At 40.6% G+C, this 21822-nt stretch overlaps 1 protein-coding gene across 9 annotated transcripts in view; it reads left to right on the forward strand.

The window, feature by feature from the left end:
• U2SURP (U2 snRNP associated SURP domain containing) overlaps positions 1–21822 on the forward strand; it is a 50977-nt gene that overhangs the window by 3337 nt on the left and 25818 nt on the right. For 2 of the 9 annotated variants that reach the window (XM_069025040.1, XM_069025041.1), the window contains exons 2-13: positions 946–3930; positions 11726–11773; positions 14560–14658; positions 15756–15870; positions 16271–16404; positions 17605–17646; positions 18432–18499; positions 19833–19927; positions 20011–20046; positions 20145–20227; positions 20607–20772; positions 21186–21397. In XM_069025040.1, coding sequence (XP_068881141.1) covers positions 14566–14658; positions 15756–15870; positions 16271–16404; positions 17605–17646; positions 18432–18499; positions 19833–19927; positions 20011–20046; positions 20145–20227; positions 20607–20772; positions 21186–21397 — 1044 coding nt within the window. In that variant the 5' untranslated portion in view covers positions 946–3930; positions 11726–11773; positions 14560–14565. Of the gene's footprint in view, positions 1–945; positions 3931–4567; positions 4632–11725; positions 11774–13032; positions 13277–14559; positions 14659–15755; positions 15871–16270; positions 16405–17604; positions 17647–18431; positions 18500–19832; positions 19928–20010; positions 20047–20144; positions 20228–20606; positions 20773–21185; positions 21398–21822 lie in introns of those variants that run through there. The other 7 variants (XM_069025034.1, XM_069025042.1, XM_069025035.1 and 4 more) reach the window with 6 other exon arrangements.

A 21822-nucleotide genomic window follows, 5' to 3' on the forward strand; every position in this document is an offset into this window, starting at 1 on the left:
ATCAATCTCTTGCAAATAATGGCTTGATGGGTAACTTTTTACTGCAGTGATTACAATACTTTGTAATAATTCAGTAGGCACGGTACTTTGATCTAATACTGAAGAGATTAACCTGTCTTTGGAGAATCCACTCCACCATCTTTTTAAAACTGGATAAACAGGAATCCTTGGGTCACTTTCTCCTTCTTGAGATTAGGGTCACTTATACTTTATAAACCTAATTCCTTAATAGATAAAGAAAAGTGGAAGTGATACCTATATTTTAAAGCCTCACCTGGAGGAGAGAAAAGGTAGTTGTTAAAGGGAATAACAGTAACCAACACCATCATGGTTGCACAGCAATGTTCATTTTAATGTCTCAGTGACCAGGAGCTTCTAATTTTCTGCCCTCTTTACCTTGAAGTTGAATATCTTCAGGTTTGTACCCTTTATGCTTTAAAAACCAGCAATAAAACCCATCTGAAAAGAACCTAAACACAGCAAACTGGGAAAAATACTTCACATTTTAAGAAAATTTCTCTGAAAGTTTAGTTGTTGTCTTTTTAAAGTTCCTGGTTTTGAAAGATTTGAGGTAAAACTTGTCTTTTTATTGACAGCAGCAAATCTGAATATAAGTATTGCAGTGAAATTAGTTTCACCATGATGAAGAATAACATATTGGATGGATGCCTATTTCATGTTTTCCATGGTCAAAATCCACCACTGTCCCAGTTCCAGGGGCTCATGATAAGAGCAAAGTACAACTTGTCCTTTGCAAGGGTTGCAGGACTGAACCCTCACTTACAAAGTGCATGACTAAGAAATTGTTTTGTTTGTGTGCTGAGTGGGAGTGTTTTGCAGAGCACAAATTGCTACTTGCTGTTACTAACCTGACAGGAGGGACAAAGGAGTGGCAAAGGAATGATTGGCATTGCACTCATCTTGGACTTCCATTCTTTCAAACAGCTGATAGATGTGCACATCTGGATTCCAGTCACATAGGCTAGTTCTCTCTGACAAGAAGCTGCAGGAGAACTTTTGGAATTAAGCCTTCATTTGATACTTGCACTAATGCCTGGAAACTACACTGCAAATTACTGACCCTTCTCAGCCACACAGTGCAAGTCAGGTGTTGCCCCTGTGACTGTATTGCATAATGTGCCTCACTGCTTGAGGAATCCTAGGGGGAGAAAAAACCCAGGTTCCCTGGTAAGACGTATCCCAGGAGAGCAGTGGGGTCCTGGAAGGGAAAGCAGCTGCTGAATGGCAGAACAGGACTCACAACGGAGGGAAGGTAAAGCGCTGGCACTGAGAGATGGAGTATCACAGAAATGGCTCCTGCCAGGAGACAGACAGCAGACGGAGCAGTGGCAGCAAGTCCAGACTGCTGGGAACCTGAGAGACAAATTTCCCTCTCCCAGACAGCCCCTCTGGCTCATTTCCGTTATTCTGGTGGCCCCTGCTAAAGCATCTCAATGCTCTCTGTGCTCCAGCTGTGCGTGCTACCCACCTCTCCTCTCGGCTCGGCGCTGCGCCTCCAGAGCTCCCTAGCAACCCGCGAGTGCCCGGGGGAGCTGCAGCTGCTTATTTTGAGAATCCTAGCTGGCAGTTTTCAGTGTCAGGAATCGGAAGAGATGGAGGGTGGAATAAGGGAAGAAGCTGTAAGACTACCCTGAAGGACTGGGGAACACACACACAGCCGGTGGCTTTAGTGATCCATGAGCCACTTCGTGAAACTAACAGGAAAGTATGAAACTACTGACTTACAAACCTGTACACCCAGCAGCTACGCTTCTGTCCTACTCATAATCTGCCTGCCCCATGTCTTCAAACATGCTTCCTTTGCCACAGTGTAGGAAACTTCCACAGCACCCTAAATCCTCCCTCTCCCATTCCCTCACACCCACCTTTGCAAAAGAATTGCAGCAGTTCTGTGCCCTGGCCTCGAGTGAGAGCAGTAGAGATCTTTTGTCTGAAAGTTGGGAAAAAAGCAGCCAGAAAGACAAGTGTAACACACTGCAGCATGTGGTTTACTTAATGTAGCTTAGTGTTAATTATTTATGATAATTCATGATTTTCCCAAGTATATTGCCTAATGATACTTGTCATTGTAACAACAGTTAATAAACAATCCCCAGATCTGCAGGCAACCAGACCAACTGCATTATAATGAAAAATGTCTAAAATTTACTTTTAAATATTAGTAGCCTACACTTTCCAGCATTAATTCTCCTTGGATTTCTGCATGTCACTGCTTCCTTTCCTTCCTGCTCTCCTTCCTGTCCTTGCTCTCCCATTAAGCCCAAAACAGTGACATGTGTTCTCATTCACTAACTGTACACGAGTGCTACTGTACTATTGCAATGTGTTATAAATAGCACAGATTGAGGAGTACAGTTCATTCTGAAAAACTATCTTTAGAGATGACCTTTGCAACTCTAACTATATCTTTCCTGTTTTTCACAGCATGTTCTGGATTGTGATGCTCTTCATTTGGTGCAGTTTATTAATTACAAAAGAGCTTGGAGGCTAAGCAGTAAACAGAGGATTTGAACAATGAGGTGGATAATTAAAAAGGATTAATGAGGTGGATAATATAAAGGGATTGAGGCCAAATGGAGCACAAATTTTCTAAACATTATTGGCCCCAAAACTCTATCATCCAAGGGCACGTTTCTCTTTCCAGCTAGATGTCTGTTTTTTTATCCAGAAGTGTCAGTCATTCTTTCATGACAGGTTTATTAATACAGTCCCAGGAGAGTTGAGCATCATCTAGTGTCTTCTCCTGTGGCCCTAAATGCCTTTTCTAGTACAAGTTCCCCAGCTGGTTTGATTTTGACTCATTGCTGCACCCGTTTGCACTACTATGTCAAAATCCACCCCAAAAGCAGGTCACAGATCATACTCATCCTATGTCTCTGCAAGCTAGTGAAATGGTTCTCAAGTAAACAGGGAGAAAGATGGAGAAGGGCTTGGCTTGGATTCTGAAGCAGTAAATCCTGCTTAATCCATCCCTAAAGCTGCTTGACCAACGCCACCCCTTCATGTGGAAGGGTTCCTCTGTGGGAAACTTTGGGGCTCAAAATATCCTAAAAAGACTGGTAGAATTGTGCCTGTCAATGCGTTTTTTCAAGGGTTTTATTTCCCCCTCCTTTCTTCCAAGCCTCGGTGATTCCACCTCAAATTTGTCCAAGGGAGCCGTGCAGGCTCCTCCAGGGTGGAGGTGCGACCCAGCACCGTGCCAGCCGTGGGAACAGCACGCGCTTATCGCCGTCATTGCTGAGGTGTATTAGATACACGTCCACTCTCTCTGGAGCCTCAGCTGCCACTCCGTTACCAGAATATTCCACGTTATTTTGCGGAGGGCGGCAGGAGGCTCCAGCTGCCGGAGAAACGCGAGTTGCCGCGTGGCCCGTCTCCCCGCCTCGCCTTTGCCGCAGCAGCACCGCCTGGCCCGCCGCGGATCGGACTGCGGCGTAAAGCGACTCGTACCTAAGGAATGATGGGGATCGTAATTTTGTATTTTGCCATTTTTCGCGTAACTTCGGGTGGAGTCACATTACGTGGCACGGGCCGCCTCAGGCGGGTACGCGCCGCGGGCCGTGCCTGCCCCCTGTCGGCGCCTGCGCGTCTCGCCGGGCTGCTGCGCAGCTGAAGGGATCGGAAATCCTGGTAGTCCTTCCTTTTGCCCGCCCTGCTGTTCTTGCACATTGAACAACGTTCCTCCGCCTTTGAGGCAGATTTCCCGGCCGTTCTCCAGCCCGCCGTGGGCGCTCGCTCCCGTGCCGCTGTGCCGTCCCCGGCCTGACCGCCAGCTCGGTGCTGGTGACACGCGGTGACAGCTGCCATGGAAGCGCTCGCAGCTGAGCCCTCACCCTGACACAGCTGCGGGCAGAGCAGCAGCTCTCACCAGCCCATGTCCCTGCACAGCTGGACGCACATCTGCAGCCGGTGAGAGTTTTGCCCTCCTCTATAAACTTTCAGCACTCTGTAGTTGCCCCTGCCCTTCTCAGCCTCTCCTTTTGCTTTTTTTTTTTTTTTCTTTTCTGGAACCTTTATTCTCCGCTGCCCCAAGTGGTTTTAGCACAGGCCCTGCTCCCTCCTGCCGCTCACAGGGCAGTGGGAATCGGCAGGAGGTGGATTAAAGTTTTTATTAGTTTCTGTGTATCTTCGTGTCTTTTCCTTAAGTATTGTCTCAGCCCCTGCATATTCCACTCTGAAAATACATGAAAGCATGGGAATGCAAGACTCATGATAAATGTGACCGCTGGTTGTAATCCCCAGTTAAACAGTGTTCAGTAAAGTTGCAGTTGTAGTGTGATATCAAACCCAGTAACGGAGGATTTGCTGTGCTAGCCTTGTCACTATTTATTCAAGGACTTTTCTCACTTAGATGTAAGGTTTCACGTTGTTCCAAACGGTATCCTTTCCATTTCACATTGTTACATGTCCAGGGCAAGCGCTGCCTCAGGATGGTGCGGCCCTGCCGCGCCGGGGGGTGGGGGCCATCGGCGGCTCGGCTATCAGCTTCGCGCCCTCCGCTCGCGGGCTCGGTGGGATCGGCGCTCGCTTGGCCGCCGCCGGGGCTGGGCGAAGGGAGAGGCAAGATGGCGGACAAAGCGCCCGGCGGCTCGCAGAAACCCGCCGGGAAGGTGAGGCCGCTCCGCCCTGGGGCACGGTCCGCGGATCGCTTCGTTCGGCTCGGGAAGCGTGGCCAGTGGCCCACTCCATTCCGCTCGGGGACCACGGGCTGCGGCCCCCTGCCGCGGCGGCGGGGCCCGGTAGCGGCGGGGCGGCGAGGCGCGGGCGGCGCGGCCTGCTCCGCTCCTGCTCTGAGCCCGGGGTGACCGCCGGCCCCGGGACGGGGTGGGAGGCGGGAAGGGGGCTCGGAGTCCCGGGCCTGTTGCGGGGCACCCCGCTCCCCGAGACCGCCCCGGGCACGTCTCTGTTCCCGTGGTGTCCCCGTGCCCCGGTGGAGGGAGGCGCGGGGCCCGGCGGAGGCGCTGTGCCGGCCCGCGAGTCCCTGGGTTGGGGTGCTAGCCCCGGGCTGTTCCGTAATGACCGAGCCCCCGCTGTGTCCACCGACGGGTTTCATTTCACTGCTCTCTCCCCCCCACCCCCGGCTCCCCGGTGGGCTGAAGCCCGCGCAGGGTTAGTTTCCAACTTGCGAGTGCGAAGGAAAACGGCGAATTGAGATGGCGTGGGTTCTTTTGAATTGCGATGAAGTTACAAGTTTCGTAGAATTGCCGTGGCGTTCCCCGCGCTTTTTACTGTGCCCGCTCTACTTCCTGTAGCTCTTGCTGGGTGGATTTCCAGCCCAGGAGCACAGGTAGTGCAGCAGTTCTGGCAGACTTGGCCCTGACCTGTGCTCTGAAACCAGCGGGTGGTCACAGTCCAGAGCTGCCTGCGCTCGCAGCATCCCTCCTGCTGGGAGGGTAGAAGGCAAGATATTTTGGGGATGCACTGGCAGCCGATCGTTTGAGGATTACTCCCTTTCATTCACTTTCGTTTCAGGTTTTAGGTCAGAACTATATAAATCCTCCAGGTTTTGGTGTGTGAGTGTGTAAATCACTCAAGGCGGAAGCCGTGTTTCGGCTCAGGAACTTCCAGTGCTATAAATGAGTAATTTTTGCCCACCTTTTTATTAAGCAAAACCAGGATTATTTAAAATTTTTTAAATTTTATTTTGCTGCTAAGAAACTGTAGTTATCAATGTAGTTGGTAATGAAATGTAGTTAAAGTCTTTGCATGTTTACTCAGTTGTTATTAGAGTAGGAGAGTTTTATTTTTGTTTCCCTTTTATGATCTGTTCCAAACATTGCCAAGAAACTTTTTTTTTACCTTGCTTTTGGCTTGGAATGGCAAATAAGAGCTGAACATAAAACCTGAGTAGTAAAATAGGTCTTAATTTGTGGGCAGTGCCTTTCAGGGAATAAGACATTTTGGGATTTCAAATACAATTAGAAATAGAATAATTAATTATTGATTAATGCAGCTGATGACATGGTTCAGAAAACCAACCCAGATTTGATTCCTTTCTTTTCACGGTTACATTATAGACTATTTTTGTTTTGTCATTTACTGTTTCTGTACTGATGATACTCTTTTTTTTTAATATACAGTAATAATTAATTTATGGGAATTGTTTTCTGTCCTGGATGTCAGTTCTGCAGAAGTATGTGCAGGTACTTAACTCTTCACACTCCCTCATCCATCCTATGGAAATCAGTAGGACAGCTAGGGAATGTAAAGTCAGATGTGTGTTCATCTGTGAGGGCCTGCTAAGAAGGTCCTGTACCTGCCTTGCCACCACCTTGCACTTCCTCTTCATCCCTTAGTTTCCCCACTCCTCCAGACATCCATGCTGTGTTCCACCACTATTTTTCCCATGCTTTACATTCTAGATCTTGCTTGTTTCTTCTTGTCAATATTATTTTATGTGCCAGAGAAAGTAGGGACAGTACATATTTGGATCCATGAGAATGTTTCTGTTGAAAAGTGAAATAAAATAAGGCATGCCTATCTCTTGGGATTTATTTCCAAAAAAGTAAATCTTGGGAAATCTTGGGGGGCTGAACAGTGTATGGTACCTTTGGTACCTTTTGTTTTGTTATTCTGTGAATGCTTGTGATATGTTAAAACATAGAGATACTTTTCAGATGTCTGCAGAAAGAAATGGTACTGAAATTAGTAATATGCTTCTTGTTTTAATTAGTTTATTCACACAGGGATTAAATGTGTCTTTTTAGTTGAGCCTCTATGAAAATGTTTATGGTTTAACAGTTGAGCAGATAATAATTTTGCTCAATTTCTTGAAGTAATTATTTATGGGACATTTTGATTATTTCAAAGCATTTTAGTATTCATTTACTTACATAATTAAAATTGAAGTTGTAGGCATCTTCTGGTGCATTATATTTGCAAGCTATATTTGTTTTGCAGGTATAATTATTTTTATATCTCATAGACTCCATAGGATATGTTTCAGTGGCAATTCCAAGATGTGCCTTTGCTGGCTTCTAGATACCTGCTGGGAAGACACAGTAACCTTTTATTTTCTGTGCTCTGTGAAGAACTGTGACCTAGTGCCTGAAATAAAATGGTTTCTCCCCTTCAGAATGGTTGGTGTTTTTTTCTTCAGTCTCAGTGTCCGAGTACTGAATTTGACCCAGTTATTTCGATTATATATATATTTATACTGTAAAATCAGATCTTTTCAGCTAGGCATTATCTGTTTGATGCACTGATTGGAAAGTGCTGCTGGAGATGGTACAGGTTCAGGGAGCCCTCTGTGCCTGCATCACTGTGGTGGCAGCTGCTAAATAACTTTGAGAGTCTCCCATGTGAAATGTGTTGCAAAAGCGTTAACTATTCCTTTGGCACTTTGAGATTAGAATAGCAAGATTTGTGCTTGAGATTTCCAGAAATCCAAGTAGGAAAGAAGGATAATTAAAGAAAATAGAGATTGCTGAAGACTGCACAGGACATTGGCATAGGACATGATTCTGAAATGACAGATAGAGAGATGTTCACTTATTATCTTTATGTAATGAAATTTTAGCTGCTCAGTGGCTCTTCCATTTTGTTATTGTATCTTCTGAGAATAGTGAGTGTCTGGCATGGCCACTGCTCTTACATAGACTGCTGTTCAGATTGTGTACCATAATGCAGAAGAAATAATCCACTTGGACCAGGCTGTACTTTTCCCTTTTTCATTCCAAAAGCTGTACCTGTTCATCTGAGTTGAAGGTTCTAATCTGGAGAAAGCCGCTGTCTATTTACTTTTGTGTCTGCAAGTTATGACTACTCAAATAGGGACTAATAGTAATCTGCATTATTCCAGCAACTGTAAAGACTAAATACATTAGCCATAACATAATTTGCAGGTGTTTTCAAGCACTTGCTTTCTAGAGAGAAAGGAAGAATAAAAAGGATAAGGCAAGCTGGAAACCTCCTTTTGCTGGCTTTTGACATCTTAATTTATTATGTGTTCCCATTTGTTTTTCCTTGCTGTTAGTGTTGACACAAACCAGTGCTAGCCTTTTCCCTACCAAACACTGTCCTCTTTGGTTGATTTGGCATGATTTAGGCAACAGGGTGCTGCTATGAGTTGGGAAATAGTTTGGCTGAACCTCCCCATCTCTCCGTTTCGTGGGTGATCAGGTAGATCAGGAACACTGCTGTAGTTTAGCATGACCAGCTGTGCTCAGTATGGGGGCAGGATCAATGGAAGGTGTTGAAACAGGGCAGGAGTGTCTTTCATCAGAGTTTCTTTTAAACATTTCACCCTGAAGCTATTGCTTCTTTCAAGGACAGGGCTTTCATTTATGTTTTAAGTTGTAGCCATTACAGTTGGAAAAATACCATTCACCATTTAGAAGGCCACAGATTGTCTCCTGGGTTTTATTGGCAGCTTTTGTGTTTTTGTTGCTGTTTGTTGTTTCACTAAATGACATCAGTATTAATTAAAAAATATATTTATTGCATACTATTATATATATATATATTATTGTATACTGTATATATATTATTGTATACTGTATTGTAAAATGTAGCATATTTTAAATACTTGTGAAATAACATGATCATGCCAGTTTTACGAAGAGATTTTTAAGTCTGGAGAAACCATGAAGAGCTGGATTTGTGGCCATGTGAACTGTGGGCAGGAAGGAAGATTTTGAGGAGCCGTTCTCTTTGTTTTGCTTGGAAGCTTCCATGAAGCTGCCAGAAATGTAAACATCAGAATCTCAGAGATGACTTTGCTTTGGCATTTTCATGGAAGTTTGTCATAAATCTCATTTGTATGGTCCTTTGAAGTTTTGGTTTTTTTCTCTTGGAGGTTGAGTGAAGTTGGCTGGACTCAGTGAAGCTTTGGGTGACCTGACCTCCAGGACTGGGGTTTGACAGGGCTGTATTTTACTGCAGGCTGCTGAAATGGCATTTCAGCTGTTCTGGCACATGCTTTGAGAAATGTGCAGAGTGAAAGTGATGGAAAAAGTGAACCAGCTGTAAAATAGTCTGGTTGAGGAAAAAAAAAAATAAAGGTAGTTTTCCGGCAGAGTGGTAAATGCAATGAATTGGGAGTAAGAAGGCATCTGTCAGATGTTTATGCTGGCAGTGGCTGAAAGATGGATTCACTGCATTTTTTCTGTCGGCATTTTGAACACGAGGGAGCTGTCCTCACATCTCATCACGTGTCGGGCAGAGCTTTGTGTGTCTTTCTTTCAGCAGTTCAGTTGAGCTGCTTGACATGATGAGAGCAGAAAAAAATAGTCCTGCTCCAGATTTCAACACAGGTGGGCAACATCTTATAAAATGTTTCCCTCTGCATTAGAAAGACGCGGATTCCGCTGAGTCAGTGCAGCTGGTCTGACTCTTAAGGAAACAAAATGGCCCCTTTTGTCAAGGCAGTGCAGATGGATGCAAAGTGCAGTGTTGTGAGAATTTGTGATTTTTCTTTTAATAACTGCTATTTAGAAACTGACAGCAGTGTGTAATTCCATCAAGAACCTTTTTGTCTTGTGCTTTGTCAGAACAGTTGCTTGGATGGTCAGGACTAGTAGCAAAGGTAGAACTAAATTTATACATAGGAAGGGAAGACCTGAAAAACAAGAATTGTTGAAGGAGGAAGATAATGTGGCTGTCCAAAGGTGTTAGTTACTGTGGGGTAAAGTTGGTCTGAAAGCTAAAACTGCTTTTAGAAGTTTTCTGAGTGCACCTTAATAGAAATTGTGCTGCTCATGTGATGTTCAGAGTGGCTGCGCAGTGCCATGGTCCCTGTAGGTGGACTGGGGAGTGCCGCTGTACTCCCACAGAGTCTCTGTGTGCTACTGTGGACTGAAGCCTTTCTGAGCAATATCATCTGCTTGCTGCTGGAGAAACAGATTTAGTGTCTTACTTTTTTTATGTTCTTCCTCAGGATAATGTGTCATTGTACTGATCATTCTTACTGTTTGTTGCTCTGTGTAATGCCTTGGGTTTTGTCCTCCCAATAAGCAGCTTCAGCACCACCCCTGTTGGGAGGAGTTGCTTTCTGAAACTTCCATAAATGAAGCAGCTGTAGAGAATCAGGAAATGGTCATTCCATTCTGCTGTTGCCAGACAAGCTCCTTTCCTGGAGCAGTGCTCAATTTGTGTCAGTATACTAAGGCAGACACCACTATATCACTCCATCTTTGACACTGATCTTTTTAACTGCAGGTCTGAAATTGTTTTTTTGGAAGGCTGGAATTGTAGCTGCTGTGTTGGTTGCTGCAGGGTGGCAGCTGGCAGCAGGAAGAATGCTGTTTCCATGCTCTGGAATTCTTTTGCACAGTGTCTTTCTTTTATCTGTGTGATGTTGGGCTATACATTCATAAACTCTTGAGGGGAGGGCAGCTTTCCTTAAGCTACATTTGTGCAGTATGTAGAACTGTGCATAACAGATTACTGGTCTGAGTGCCATAGGCAGTTGTGAATCACAAAAAAATCCTGCACCAAGTACACAAGAGGAGAAGTTTGTGGGAAGTGGCATTAGTAAAAGATGCTTGTGATCCTTGCTTCCATGTGTATTCTAATAAACAGCTACTGGTGCATGGTACTAAACTTGTTACTAGCTTCTGTGCAAAGATGTGCTTGTGAGTCATGTACAGTGCTGCAAGTAAGGGGATTTGGGAGGTCTTTGAGAGGAAGACATGATTATTTTTCTGGTTTTTCCCTCCCTCATTTCTCTTTCTAAAAAAAACCTCCAAACATACTGCTAGAAGCCTTTTGCTTCTTCCTTAGAAGGGCTGTATCTTTGTGTTGCTCTTTACTTTTGTGCATTTAATTCTGGTTGTTGAACTGCTTTTGGTTGAAGACCATTTTTTTCTAAGTTGATTTTACTGTATAACATAGGAGTATACTTGTTGAAAGAGAAATGTCTCTTAGCTGATGAAAAGCAGGATGCACAATGAAAACGAGGTCTAGTAAGTTATCTTCTAGAGTAGCATTTGGTGCTTGTTTGTTTTGAAAAGCTGGAGATGAGCATCATATATTACTATTTCTGGTATAAACTATAAACTTCTGGTAGTAAGGAGAAATGCTAATGTTTTGTAACTAATGAACAGATTTCAGCTAATGGAAATGTTTTATTTTGACTTAAGTTTCAGTTTGATGCCAGAACAGTTGAAGTTGAGGTACGAATTGTGCATCAGGCAATAATATCTCAATAGTAGGTGTTATGTCAGGTTTTCTGGAATTCAGGCATTGCGTAATTTAAAACCTGATTTTGTATATATGCTGGTTTACATGTTAAAGTTCAGTTAGAGTTTAAAGTAATACTGTCAATTAGTACCTAGTCACAAATTGGGGTTCTTGAGGTGGCCAGCTTCCATCTATGCACAATATATAAGAGCAGTTTTGGAAATTATTTTATAGTAAGCCAAATATAATCAAGCACTTTATGTAATCTTTAATGGCCTTTAATGACAACTCTTGAAGATGCAAAAAACTTAATTTTTTTTCCCAGTGGTGCCATTAGTGACATATTTATAAAATCCAGCTGTGGAAATTCAGATGTTTTTAATGGTCTATCTTTAATTCCTTATTTGCCTTATACTGACATGTTCCTGAGGTGACCTGGTCAGATATATCATTAAAATACATGATGTGTATTTGGATGTTGAAATTGAAATGAAAATCACATTCCAAGAACTGAAAAAAACCCCCAGAGATTGTTTGTTTGTTTCTTGTTGTGTGCCTCACCTCCTCCTCATTCTCTCCTCAGGTCAGAGGGCCAGATGCAGTACATACCACTGGATCTGCTGATTCACATGTAAGTCGAAAACACTTAAACAAATAAAAACCCCAAAAAATTCCAGCCAAACCCACAAACTCAAAATAGGCCTGTTTTTAAAGAAAGCTACTTGCTACAGGCAGAGTCTGGTGCATTGGGTATGTAACCTGTAGGTGTTTGCAAATGAACCATTGATTTCATGTTTAAAAATACTCCTTGAAACTTTCAAAACAAGCACCAGTGTAGGAAGCTGTGCTGCATGGTACTGCATCCATAATAGGTACTGGAACAGAAAGAAGCTGCAAGGACTCTGTATAGGTTTGTCTCTTAAACTGAGGAATGCTTGAGAATATGGGGTGATCAGTCCTAAGAGTCATGGGATATTGAAGTGCTTTTTCATACACAGTTGGCTTCTCGAAGCTGAGACAGTATGGCCCTAATTCCATCCTTTATTTTTCTTTCTAATAGAGTATATTAAAGGAAAAGGTAAGAGTAATAACCTGGTCTTGCTGGCCACCCCACTCCTTGTTCCCTCAGTGAAGAGACCTTTGCCTGATTGTGAGGTTGGTATGTTGCATGAAGACTTACCTATTTCTGAGCTAAAATGAAAACGGGCAGCAAGAGCCAAACTGGGAGTTAATACCAGACAATTCATTCTGTGATTTGGGTTTTCTTCAAGATTTCAAATGCAAAAGTCAATTGCCAACTGTTAAATTGCTTGTAAGATAGCATTATTCTAGTTGTGATAGCAGAAACTTTTCATAAAGAAGTAGCTTGTTTTATTGAGAGCTTTTACTTGCTACAATTTGGAAAATTTCTCTTACATCTCTTCGGAGTATTTTGTGCTGATGGAACTGGGACTTCAGTGCTTTGTGCCACCTTACAGTCAATGCAGTGTTCTGTTTAAAAAGAAGTTGGCTTTCATACAGAGATTTGATTACTCAGCTGCAAGTTTCTCTTTGCTTCTATCATTTGCTTTACACTTTTCACAGTATTTTGCATTTTTTGAAGGAGGAAGACCTTCAAGTTTTGTATAGTTCTATTGTTAGGAATTCTGTGAAGCTGCACATGGTTAATGATATGTTATAATTGCTCACTGGAATCTTAACTAGCAGACATAAATTAGTTCAATCTTCTTTATATTGCTCCTACCACTTGGAAGGTGTTTTTTTCCCCAAAACCACTTCTAAACTGAGCAGATCTTAGTGCCAGAACTCTTTTATCTTGCAGCTGCTTCCCTTATGTCACTGGAACAAATGTTTATCTGGCTGATCTACAGGTATCCTCTAACATTACTGTGAGAGATTATTTTCTGATGACAGGATAAGCCTTGGGTAGGAGTGTGATATTTGTTCTGCCTGCAATGCTGTGCCATAGCTGTGTGCTCATGTTTTGCCAAGGTTGTATATTGTTTGTCGTACTGAAACTGCTGGTTTTCAGACTACTGGAAGACTGGATTTTATTAAAAACAGGGAGATGAATTAAAAGCTCCTGATAAACCTGTCACAGCAGCTCATGTTGACAAACAGTGTCATAAACCAGGTAACTTCACAGACAACACTGTGTAAATTTGTGACTGATAGCTTTACTTTCAGTGATGAAGCAGGAACACTTTGAAAGAAATACGAGCTCCTTGGTCATATGCTTGGCACAGATCTAAGAGGTGTTTGTGATGCTGAGCTGGAATTATAAACTGAAGATATTTCAAACAGTTTGTTTTTCATGGTGCTTTTTTATGTAAATTTCTTTTGAATAGGAAGCTGATACTAGAAATAAAACTCTTTACAAAGAAAATTATTCCTAGAGGAAACTCTCCAGTTGCTATCGGAATTTTTTTCATAATACAGTGTTTAAGTGTTTCATCTTATTTGTCTTGATGTTTTATTGAGCTGATTTTTTTTTAAGAAATGTCATTGCAAAAATCATAGTTTTAAGCATCACTGTGTGCTCTATGTAAGAGCATCATAAATATTTTGAAGACAAGGCTCATACCTTAGGTTTTGTTCTTCTGGGGCTTTGTTGTTGTGCTGACTATTCACTAATTATTGTGTTAAGGTAGGAATTTCCAGAGAAATATCTTTTCTCTCATTTAACTTCCCACTGCCCGTGTCTTTGGAACATGCTCTCCATCCTGTTGTCTTTCTTCTCGTGATGTTTTACTGCCTGTTAACTACCAGAATAGAGCCTTAAGAATTCCAATTCCATACTCCAGAAATTACTGTTATGTGGAGTGCTTCCTTTGTCAGGGTTTTTGAAAGAAATTTGAAAGACTATAGGAGCTGAATGTGAGGCTTTTTGTTTCATTTAACTAATAGATGAAAACCTCTAGAATGCATTTTGTTGTTCAGCAAAGCTGTTAATTTTTACCTTGAAGTACAACTGAAATTTAGCATCCATTTGATTGTTCCATTACCTGTCCAACCTTGCACAAACATTATTCTGGCCAAAATAGAATAGTCACTTTTTTTGAGGGGGCAGGGAGGGAAGGGGGAAGAACTGTAGTGCAAATCATGTATTTCTGAAGGTTTAGAAACTGCAGCACTGCACAGTGATAAATGTCCAGGCTCTTACAGCAAGTGTCCTTCAGATTTCAGCTGTGTTTGAGTGGTGTATTAAAAGGTCTCTCATTAAACCAAGGATGATTTGTTTAAAAAAACCACACAGATTTAATTTTTTTTTAGTTGTATTAAATAATGACATCTTCAGAGATAAGTACAGGGAGGCTTTTCTTTGTTTTATTTGAGTTACTGGTCTAGGCCAAGGTCAAAAGTAGCATTAATTGTTTTGTAAACAGTTTGATGTCTGTCTTCTTACTCCCTTTGCAGCCTCTAATGGAAAGTAAACTTAAAGCATTCAGTATTGGTAAAATGAGTGCTGCCAAACGGACTCTGAGCAAGAAGGAGCAAGAAGAATTAAAAAAGAAGGTAAGGGTATATAATGAAAATTTCACATTGTATGCGGAGCTGAAATAAATTTGCTTTTAGATTGCAACCAGCTTTCACACCAGATATCTTAATTTTGACAATTGTAGCTCTCTAAAAGCAAAAGTAAATTGTATTTTACATGTATAATTTATTTTTGACATCCATGGCATTGAGATAGAGACAGACTTCCTCTTTGCTTCTCTGTGAGAAATCAAGTTCTCTGGCTTATTGAAATAGGGAATTACAATAATCCATTGATGTATTGCTCAGGATGGAGACAGCCATCACCTTAGGTAATTTTCTGTTTTTCATTTGCTCTTTATCATTGGATTTCAGTAATTACGAAGAGTACCTGTTGTTTCTGAAATTGTTTCAGTGCACATCCTTGTTAGTTCTGTAAAACATTTTTTTGTCTAATGACTGTATTGGGAACTAAGAAGAACCTTAAAATTTGATACTGCATTTTAGATTACTCAGGGGTGTCCGAATTCAGGAAATATGTATCTCGTAGTTGGTAAGGTGGAAGTTTTGAAAATTTTGGGGTTTGAACTTTATATGTGCAACTTGTACTGTATTCTAGTAGCTTATCTTCTGCTGGGTTGTTGAAAATACTGGCCTGAAGATCATGATAGTGCTAAATTTAGTGTGTCAACTTAAGTCATTGAATTAATTTATTCTCGGGGAAATACAGGAAGGTGATCCTGTTGTTGACCTCCTTCAGCCACCTGGGTTGATTGTAAAGACTGAGATGGAATGGGCACTGTTCTGTCATGCTGAGGCCAGCAAAGCTGCAGGCTCTTAAGCCTTTGATTTGAGCTATTCCGTTTGGCATCTTTTGAATATTAAATGGCCATGTAAACTCTTGGAAAGGAACAGGCATAGTGGAGCACACAGCCTCACTGGCTTAGCGTATTATGTGCTGTGTTCTGCCCACATTTCTCAAAAATTTGAATTGTCTAAATTTGAAACTCCTTTGATGCAGTTTGTAGCTTGAACTCTAGAAAATAAAAAGGAATATCACATATCTAATTTAAGAGTAACTGTCTATTGAAGGTTGTTCTGTGATGATAGTAAATAGATTAACATTTGCTATGTAGGAGGATGAGAAGGCTGCTGCAGAAATCTATGAAGAATTCCTTGCTGCCTTTGAAGGAGGTGATGGTAATAAAGTGAAAACATTTGTAAGAGGAGGAATCGTTAATGCATCTAAAGGTATAACTAATCTTTTTTTGGAGGTGGTGGGTCATTTGGCTTTGAGTAAAGATGAAGATTGGCTTTGAATTGCATTTTAAAATTAATACGTTACATTAGAAGCAGAAAAGAAAACTTGATGCTGAAATCTACCTCATGCTTTGACTGAGGTAGGCAGTGGCGTGATTTGTGTTTTAACCATAAGAGGAAAAAATGCTTTGGTTGAGAATACCTGATCTTATGTTCTTTTTCTTCATAATAAAAGATGTTAAATTATGTAAAATTCGTATTACCAGCTTTTTAAAAATTAAATAATATACTGAATTGAATGACCAAGACTAAAGAACAGCATTCTTTCTAACGAACAGTGTTGTGCAGCATTAGTTAATAAAATTTTCTTTTAACTTGCCTTTAATTTCAGAGGAGCATGAAACAGATGAAAAACGGGGTAAAATCTATAAACCTTCGTCCCGATTCTCAGATCAAAAAAATCAACCAAGTCAGCCATCTAATGAGAAACCTCCATCCCTCCTAATGATAGAAACCAAAAAGCCTGTAAGTTTCTTACTTGAATCTTAACTTCATCCTGATGTATTTAGAAGTGCTTAGGAAAAGGGCCATGTGATCTTGCAGAGTAGTTCTATCTGCATGTGTCACATACTGAGAGAAGGTGGACATTTTGAGTTGCCTGAACCTATAGCAGATATGAAGGTGATGAAATGCAGAGGCCCAGGAGCCCTGTATGTGGCACAGTACACCTGGTACTGCACTGCCCTTTTACTGTGTTCCTGCTAATTTGGACAAACTTCTCATGGATATGGATTTAGTGGCTGTTGCAAAGTAACAGCTTCTTTAGTCCTGAGAATTTCTGAGATTTTAGAAGCAATTCTTCTCAATTCCTCTTGCTACCATCTGGTTTTGATTTTTTTTTAAATAAAAAAATAAATTGACCTTTGTGTTGATCCAGGTTTTTCTTGGTAGGGTTCTTTGATTTTTTGTTTGTTTGTTTGTTTGTTTGGTTTGGCTTGGTTTTTTTGGGGGGGGCGGGGGTAAAGTTTGAGAAGTCCCTTTAGAAGTTCCTCTTTGAGTTCTAGAACTTGCACAGTTTTGAAGCTGAACACCTTGCTTTATTTAATTTATTTTGTCTTCTGTATGGTTTGATGGGGTGTTTTTTTTGGTTTTATTTTTGGGGTGGCTTTTTGTTTTTTTCTTTTTTTTTGTAAACCAAGGCTCATCATAAAAAGCAATGAAAATATTAGAACTATGAACAAACACAGTCTTCAAGTCAAGTGATAATTGCATATGATTACTGTTACTACTGTGTATGTGTAATGAATGTTTTTGATGTCTTAAAAGTCTTTAATAGAGCTTACTACAATTTTAAAGCTTAAGTGAAACATGTATGATGCTGTCTGTTAGGGTGGGAAATGAATGTAATGTGATAATTGTGGGCAGTTCCATCATAACCTCCCTCCAGATTTAAAACAATGTCAGTTTTAGACTAGTGGGGTACTACTGGATGGCAGTTTTGATCTTCATTGTGTGTAAAGCTCTACAGTTACAGAAATGAATTGTAGCATTTTTTTATTTTTCTGAGGTCTGTTCTGTCTTATGCAAGTGTTTGTACTGTAAGAATATTACTGCTTTTCAAATTTTTCATAAATACTTGTGAAGTAATGCAATCAGTTTACTCACTTGCCCTGTCCAATGGTGATTGAAGATAATGAGGTAAAAATGATTTTATTTATTTGGCAGACCCTCCCCAAAAACAAAAACAAACAAACAACTTTGCCTGGGGTGAGTAGGAAGTCCAGTTTTTCCAAAGCTGTAGTGTGTAACACAAATATTTTGTATGTCTGCCTATTGGAAACGTTTTCATTTAAATTTGATTACATAAAAACAATGTTGTTGAAGATAAGATTTCACATGAGTTAGTTAAGGAACATATATTACTGTTAAAAGAAAAAAAAAGTAGTGTTGCAGTATCCATATTCTTTGTCATTCAAGCGTGTTTTTCCTGAGGGTCTTGAACTGTTTAAAGTAACAGTTTTTTCAGACTGTATTTACATCCAAAAGGAAGCAAGAGAAGGAAATTCTTTTCAAGTAGAATGTTTGTGGATAAAATAACTGAATATATATATGTAAAATAATTTACATATATATGTACACGCATCTGTCAAATTCATTAGAGCATGATGGTTTGCTAGGGGTGTAGTCAGCATCCTGGTTTCCAAATGGAATAAATGACAAAATGCCTTGGTTATTTTAAATGTATATGTAGTAGAGAAAGTTTGATCACATGTGCTGCATTGTAAGAATGACAAGTAACAACGTTTATTTTCAACTATCCTTAATTTTGTATTTTCTAGTTTTGTGTTTGATAGCGCTCAGTCTGAATGTTTCAAGTCTGTTTGGTTGTTGTTTCGGGTTTTTTGTTTTTGTTTTTTTTTCCTCCTGTAGTTTACTTGGTTTGAAAGCTGTGGGTAAAATATGCATGGAAATTATCTAAAGTTTTGTTATATGATTTTTAATTTTGTTCATTTTGTCTTCTGAAGTGTTGTTTTATATATCTTTAATTTTAGCCTTTGAAGAAAGGAGAGAAGGAAAAGAAAAAGAGTAATTTGGAACTTTTTAAAGAAGAATTAAAGCAGTAAGTTTGCTATTTTTTTACTGTAAATTAACAAAATCCAAGGGTTTTGCCTTGTTTTACAGACAGTATTTAAGATTGTTTTTGCTAAGCTGTTTCCCAAGGAAGGTTTTTATTTTTTTTCTCCCCTAAACGCTTGGGAAATTACATAACTAATTAGCTTAAAATAACTTAGTTAAGCTTAATTACTACCATTGCTGATGGGCTTGGCCTTGGCTGTTGTTGGGTCCGTCTTGGAGCTGGCTGGTGTTGGCTTCATCGGACATGGGGGAAGCTTCTGGCAGCTTCTCACAGAGGCCACCCTTGTAGCCCCCCACTACCAAAACCTGCCCAGCAAACCCGGTATGGGGTGTAGCAGAGAGATTGGTGGCAATTGAAATGTCTGTCACACTTGAATAAGCTTTGTCAGTGTTTCTAAACTATATCCAGAGGAATTTGTAGGAGGAGCTTGATCTTCTGTATAATGCAAAAATAAGAGTTGTAATTCAAGTCTAGAGGCTTATTTCAGCTTGCTTAGTATTAAAAGCAAGCTGGATAATGCTTGAAAAAGCAGATTCTTTCACTTTCAAATGTATTGTAATACAACAAAGAGCAGCACATATATTGAGTGCAGTTGAGTGTCATATATTTATCCTGATGTTAGAGATGGAAAACAAATGAATCCATGTGCATTAGAAAGCAGTAGGTACAACATTGTAAATCTGTATGTGGCTTTTGTGGGGAGTGCCTGAGCTTCACTGCTGCGTGTTCCTTAGTTGGTGTAAATGAATGGAGCTGCCAGCCTTGTATTCCTGGGATACAGTATCTTCATATCAGGATTTAAGGCCAGACTGCAGGGAGCCAAATAGATCCTTGTGTGAGTACTGTCCTCAGTACAGAGTGAAAAACTGAGATGAAATCCAGTATATTCTGGAAATAGTCATGTGGGTGTGCCTGTGAGTAAGGCTTAGAAAAGCTAGAAGCATAAATAGACACTAAGGAGTTGTGTGCCTCTTGAAAAGCCACCTGAGTGGTCGGCGGACCTCTGGCAGTTGGATGTTGCATTGGAATCACTTTTTCAGAGCACAGTTCTTATTTCTGCTCTTGTAAGCTGCTTCTCAAACCAAGTCAATTTTGTTTGAGAATGAAATACCCTGACAGTATGAATGAGGAATAATTCTGGTAGATATATTCCAGTTGATGAAACAGAAATTCAGACATACTGGAAATTTGGAAGTTTTAACAAACTCATTGTTTCATATTAAAAATTCTCATAATCGTGAAGTTTATTCAAAATTTCAGAATAAAAACTTCAGAATGATTTTAAGTTGTTGCTTACTTTAAACTTGCTTTGTAGAATCCAAGAGGAGCGTGATGAAAGGCACAAAACAAAAGGTAGATTGAGTCGTTTTGAACCACCCCAGTCTGATTCAGATGGGCAGCGTCGTTCAAGTAAGTAGATGTTATTTTTTATGTTAGTTTGGGCTACAAGATTTGTAGACTAAATTGTACATATTTTTCTTCTCTATATTCAGTGGATGCTCCTTCAAGAAGAAACAGATCATCTGGTGGTAATACAGATTCTTTTCTTACTCAATTTAATGCCGTCATTTAAATGCATAGCAGGGATTATGACTTCTTTTTTTGCTTGTTTTTTCCATTATTTTAGTACTGGATGATTATGCACCAGGATCACATGATGTTGGAGATCCAAGCACAACAAATCTGTATCTGGGAAACATCAATCCTCAGGTCGGTTTGGAGCCAAGGAGGCAGTGTTGGCATGTTTGAGCCCAGATGACTTTTTTTGCAATATTCATTGGAATAAATACTCTGTACATAATGCTGAAAAGTTAAGGTTTAGACTACAAATCACCAGCTCAGTTAAAATTCTTTTTCCATTGATATCTCTAAGCAAGGTGGATCGTATCTTAAAAATTTGAGTGTGCTCAGTTAAAAGTGCAGTTTTATAGATTCTTGTTTTTGTAGTAGATTGCATTAGGGGGTATCAATGAAGCATTGTTTTTCAAGAAACTGAAAAAATTAAAATTTTGACGCTTGGACAATAATATGAACAATTGTCACAGAAATGCAGTGGCAAAATGTTGACTTTTACCTCTTTTTCATGTAGATGAATGAAGAGATGTTATGTCAAGAATTTGGCCGCTTTGGACCATTAGCAAGTGTTAAAATTATGTGGCCAAGAACCGATGAAGAAAGAGCAAGAGAAAGGAATTGTGGCTTTGTTGCCTTTATGAACAGGAGAGATGCTGAAAGAGCATTGAAGAATTTAAATGGTAAACTGATTTCTCAGTTCAGGGCTGTAATTCTCTTTGCAGACATTTCCAGGTTGTTTTATCAGACAAGTGAGATGTATTCTGTGGCTCCAGTACATACCTGGCTGACAGTGATTTTAGTTTACACTTGACTGTTCTACTGGCAACTGAATGTTGTCAAACTATAACAGTTGTGTACTGTAGTGTCCTGAAGACAGACATTGGGAGAAGATGAATAAAACATTTGTGTAATAGGCCTTCATTTGCCTGTGTTGTAGTCTGATAGATGTAATAACAGTAATCAACAATGGAAGCAAAAGGTAAACTCTGGCAGGCAAACCTAAATGCCACACTTAACAAGGCGAAATCTCAAGTGAGGCAGAACCAATTTATCCCATCATGGTGATGGAGGGTTTTTTCTTTCACTTTTTCAGGCAAGATGATTATGTCGTTTGAAATGAAGCTGGGTTGGGGCAAAGCTGTACCTATACCACCACATCCAATCTACATTCCACCTTCCATGATGGAGCATACCCTGCCACCTCCTCCATCAGGACTGCCTTTCAATGCCCAGCCTAGGGAGAGGTTGAAAAATCCTAATGCTCCAATGTTACCACCACCAAAAAACAAGGAAGATTTTGAGAAGGTAACTTATAGTACCCTGGGCCGTATCTCATTGTTATATACTACATCTGTGAAAGTATTTCAATGGCTTCATAGATTTGCATTGTTGAGGCTGACTTTGGCAGCCCTTAGTCTGCAAATTCTCTGGCTCCCTGCTGTAGCCCAAGGGAACCTACTTAATTCCTGAACCTGTTTCATGTCTGTGTTAGGGTACAGTATATTGGCTCTTGGTTAATTTAGTGCTGCTTAAAATCTGGCTATCATTTTCCCCCTCCAGGCTCCCTGGATTTTTTTCTCCTACGTCCCCCCCTTTTCTTGGCTGCCAAATTGCAGTACCTAAATTGTTTTCCTTATAGAAAATCCTGCATTTTAATTTGGGTAGCATTATTTTTACCCTAGAAGAGTTGATGTATTTTGTGTAGAAGGTAATTAATCTGGACATTGAGT

Source organism: Aphelocoma coerulescens, chromosome 9 (genome assembly GCF_041296385.1).
Source record: "Aphelocoma coerulescens isolate FSJ_1873_10779 chromosome 9, UR_Acoe_1.0, whole genome shotgun sequence".
NCBI classification, from domain to species: domain Eukaryota; kingdom Metazoa; phylum Chordata; class Aves; order Passeriformes; family Corvidae; genus Aphelocoma; species Aphelocoma coerulescens.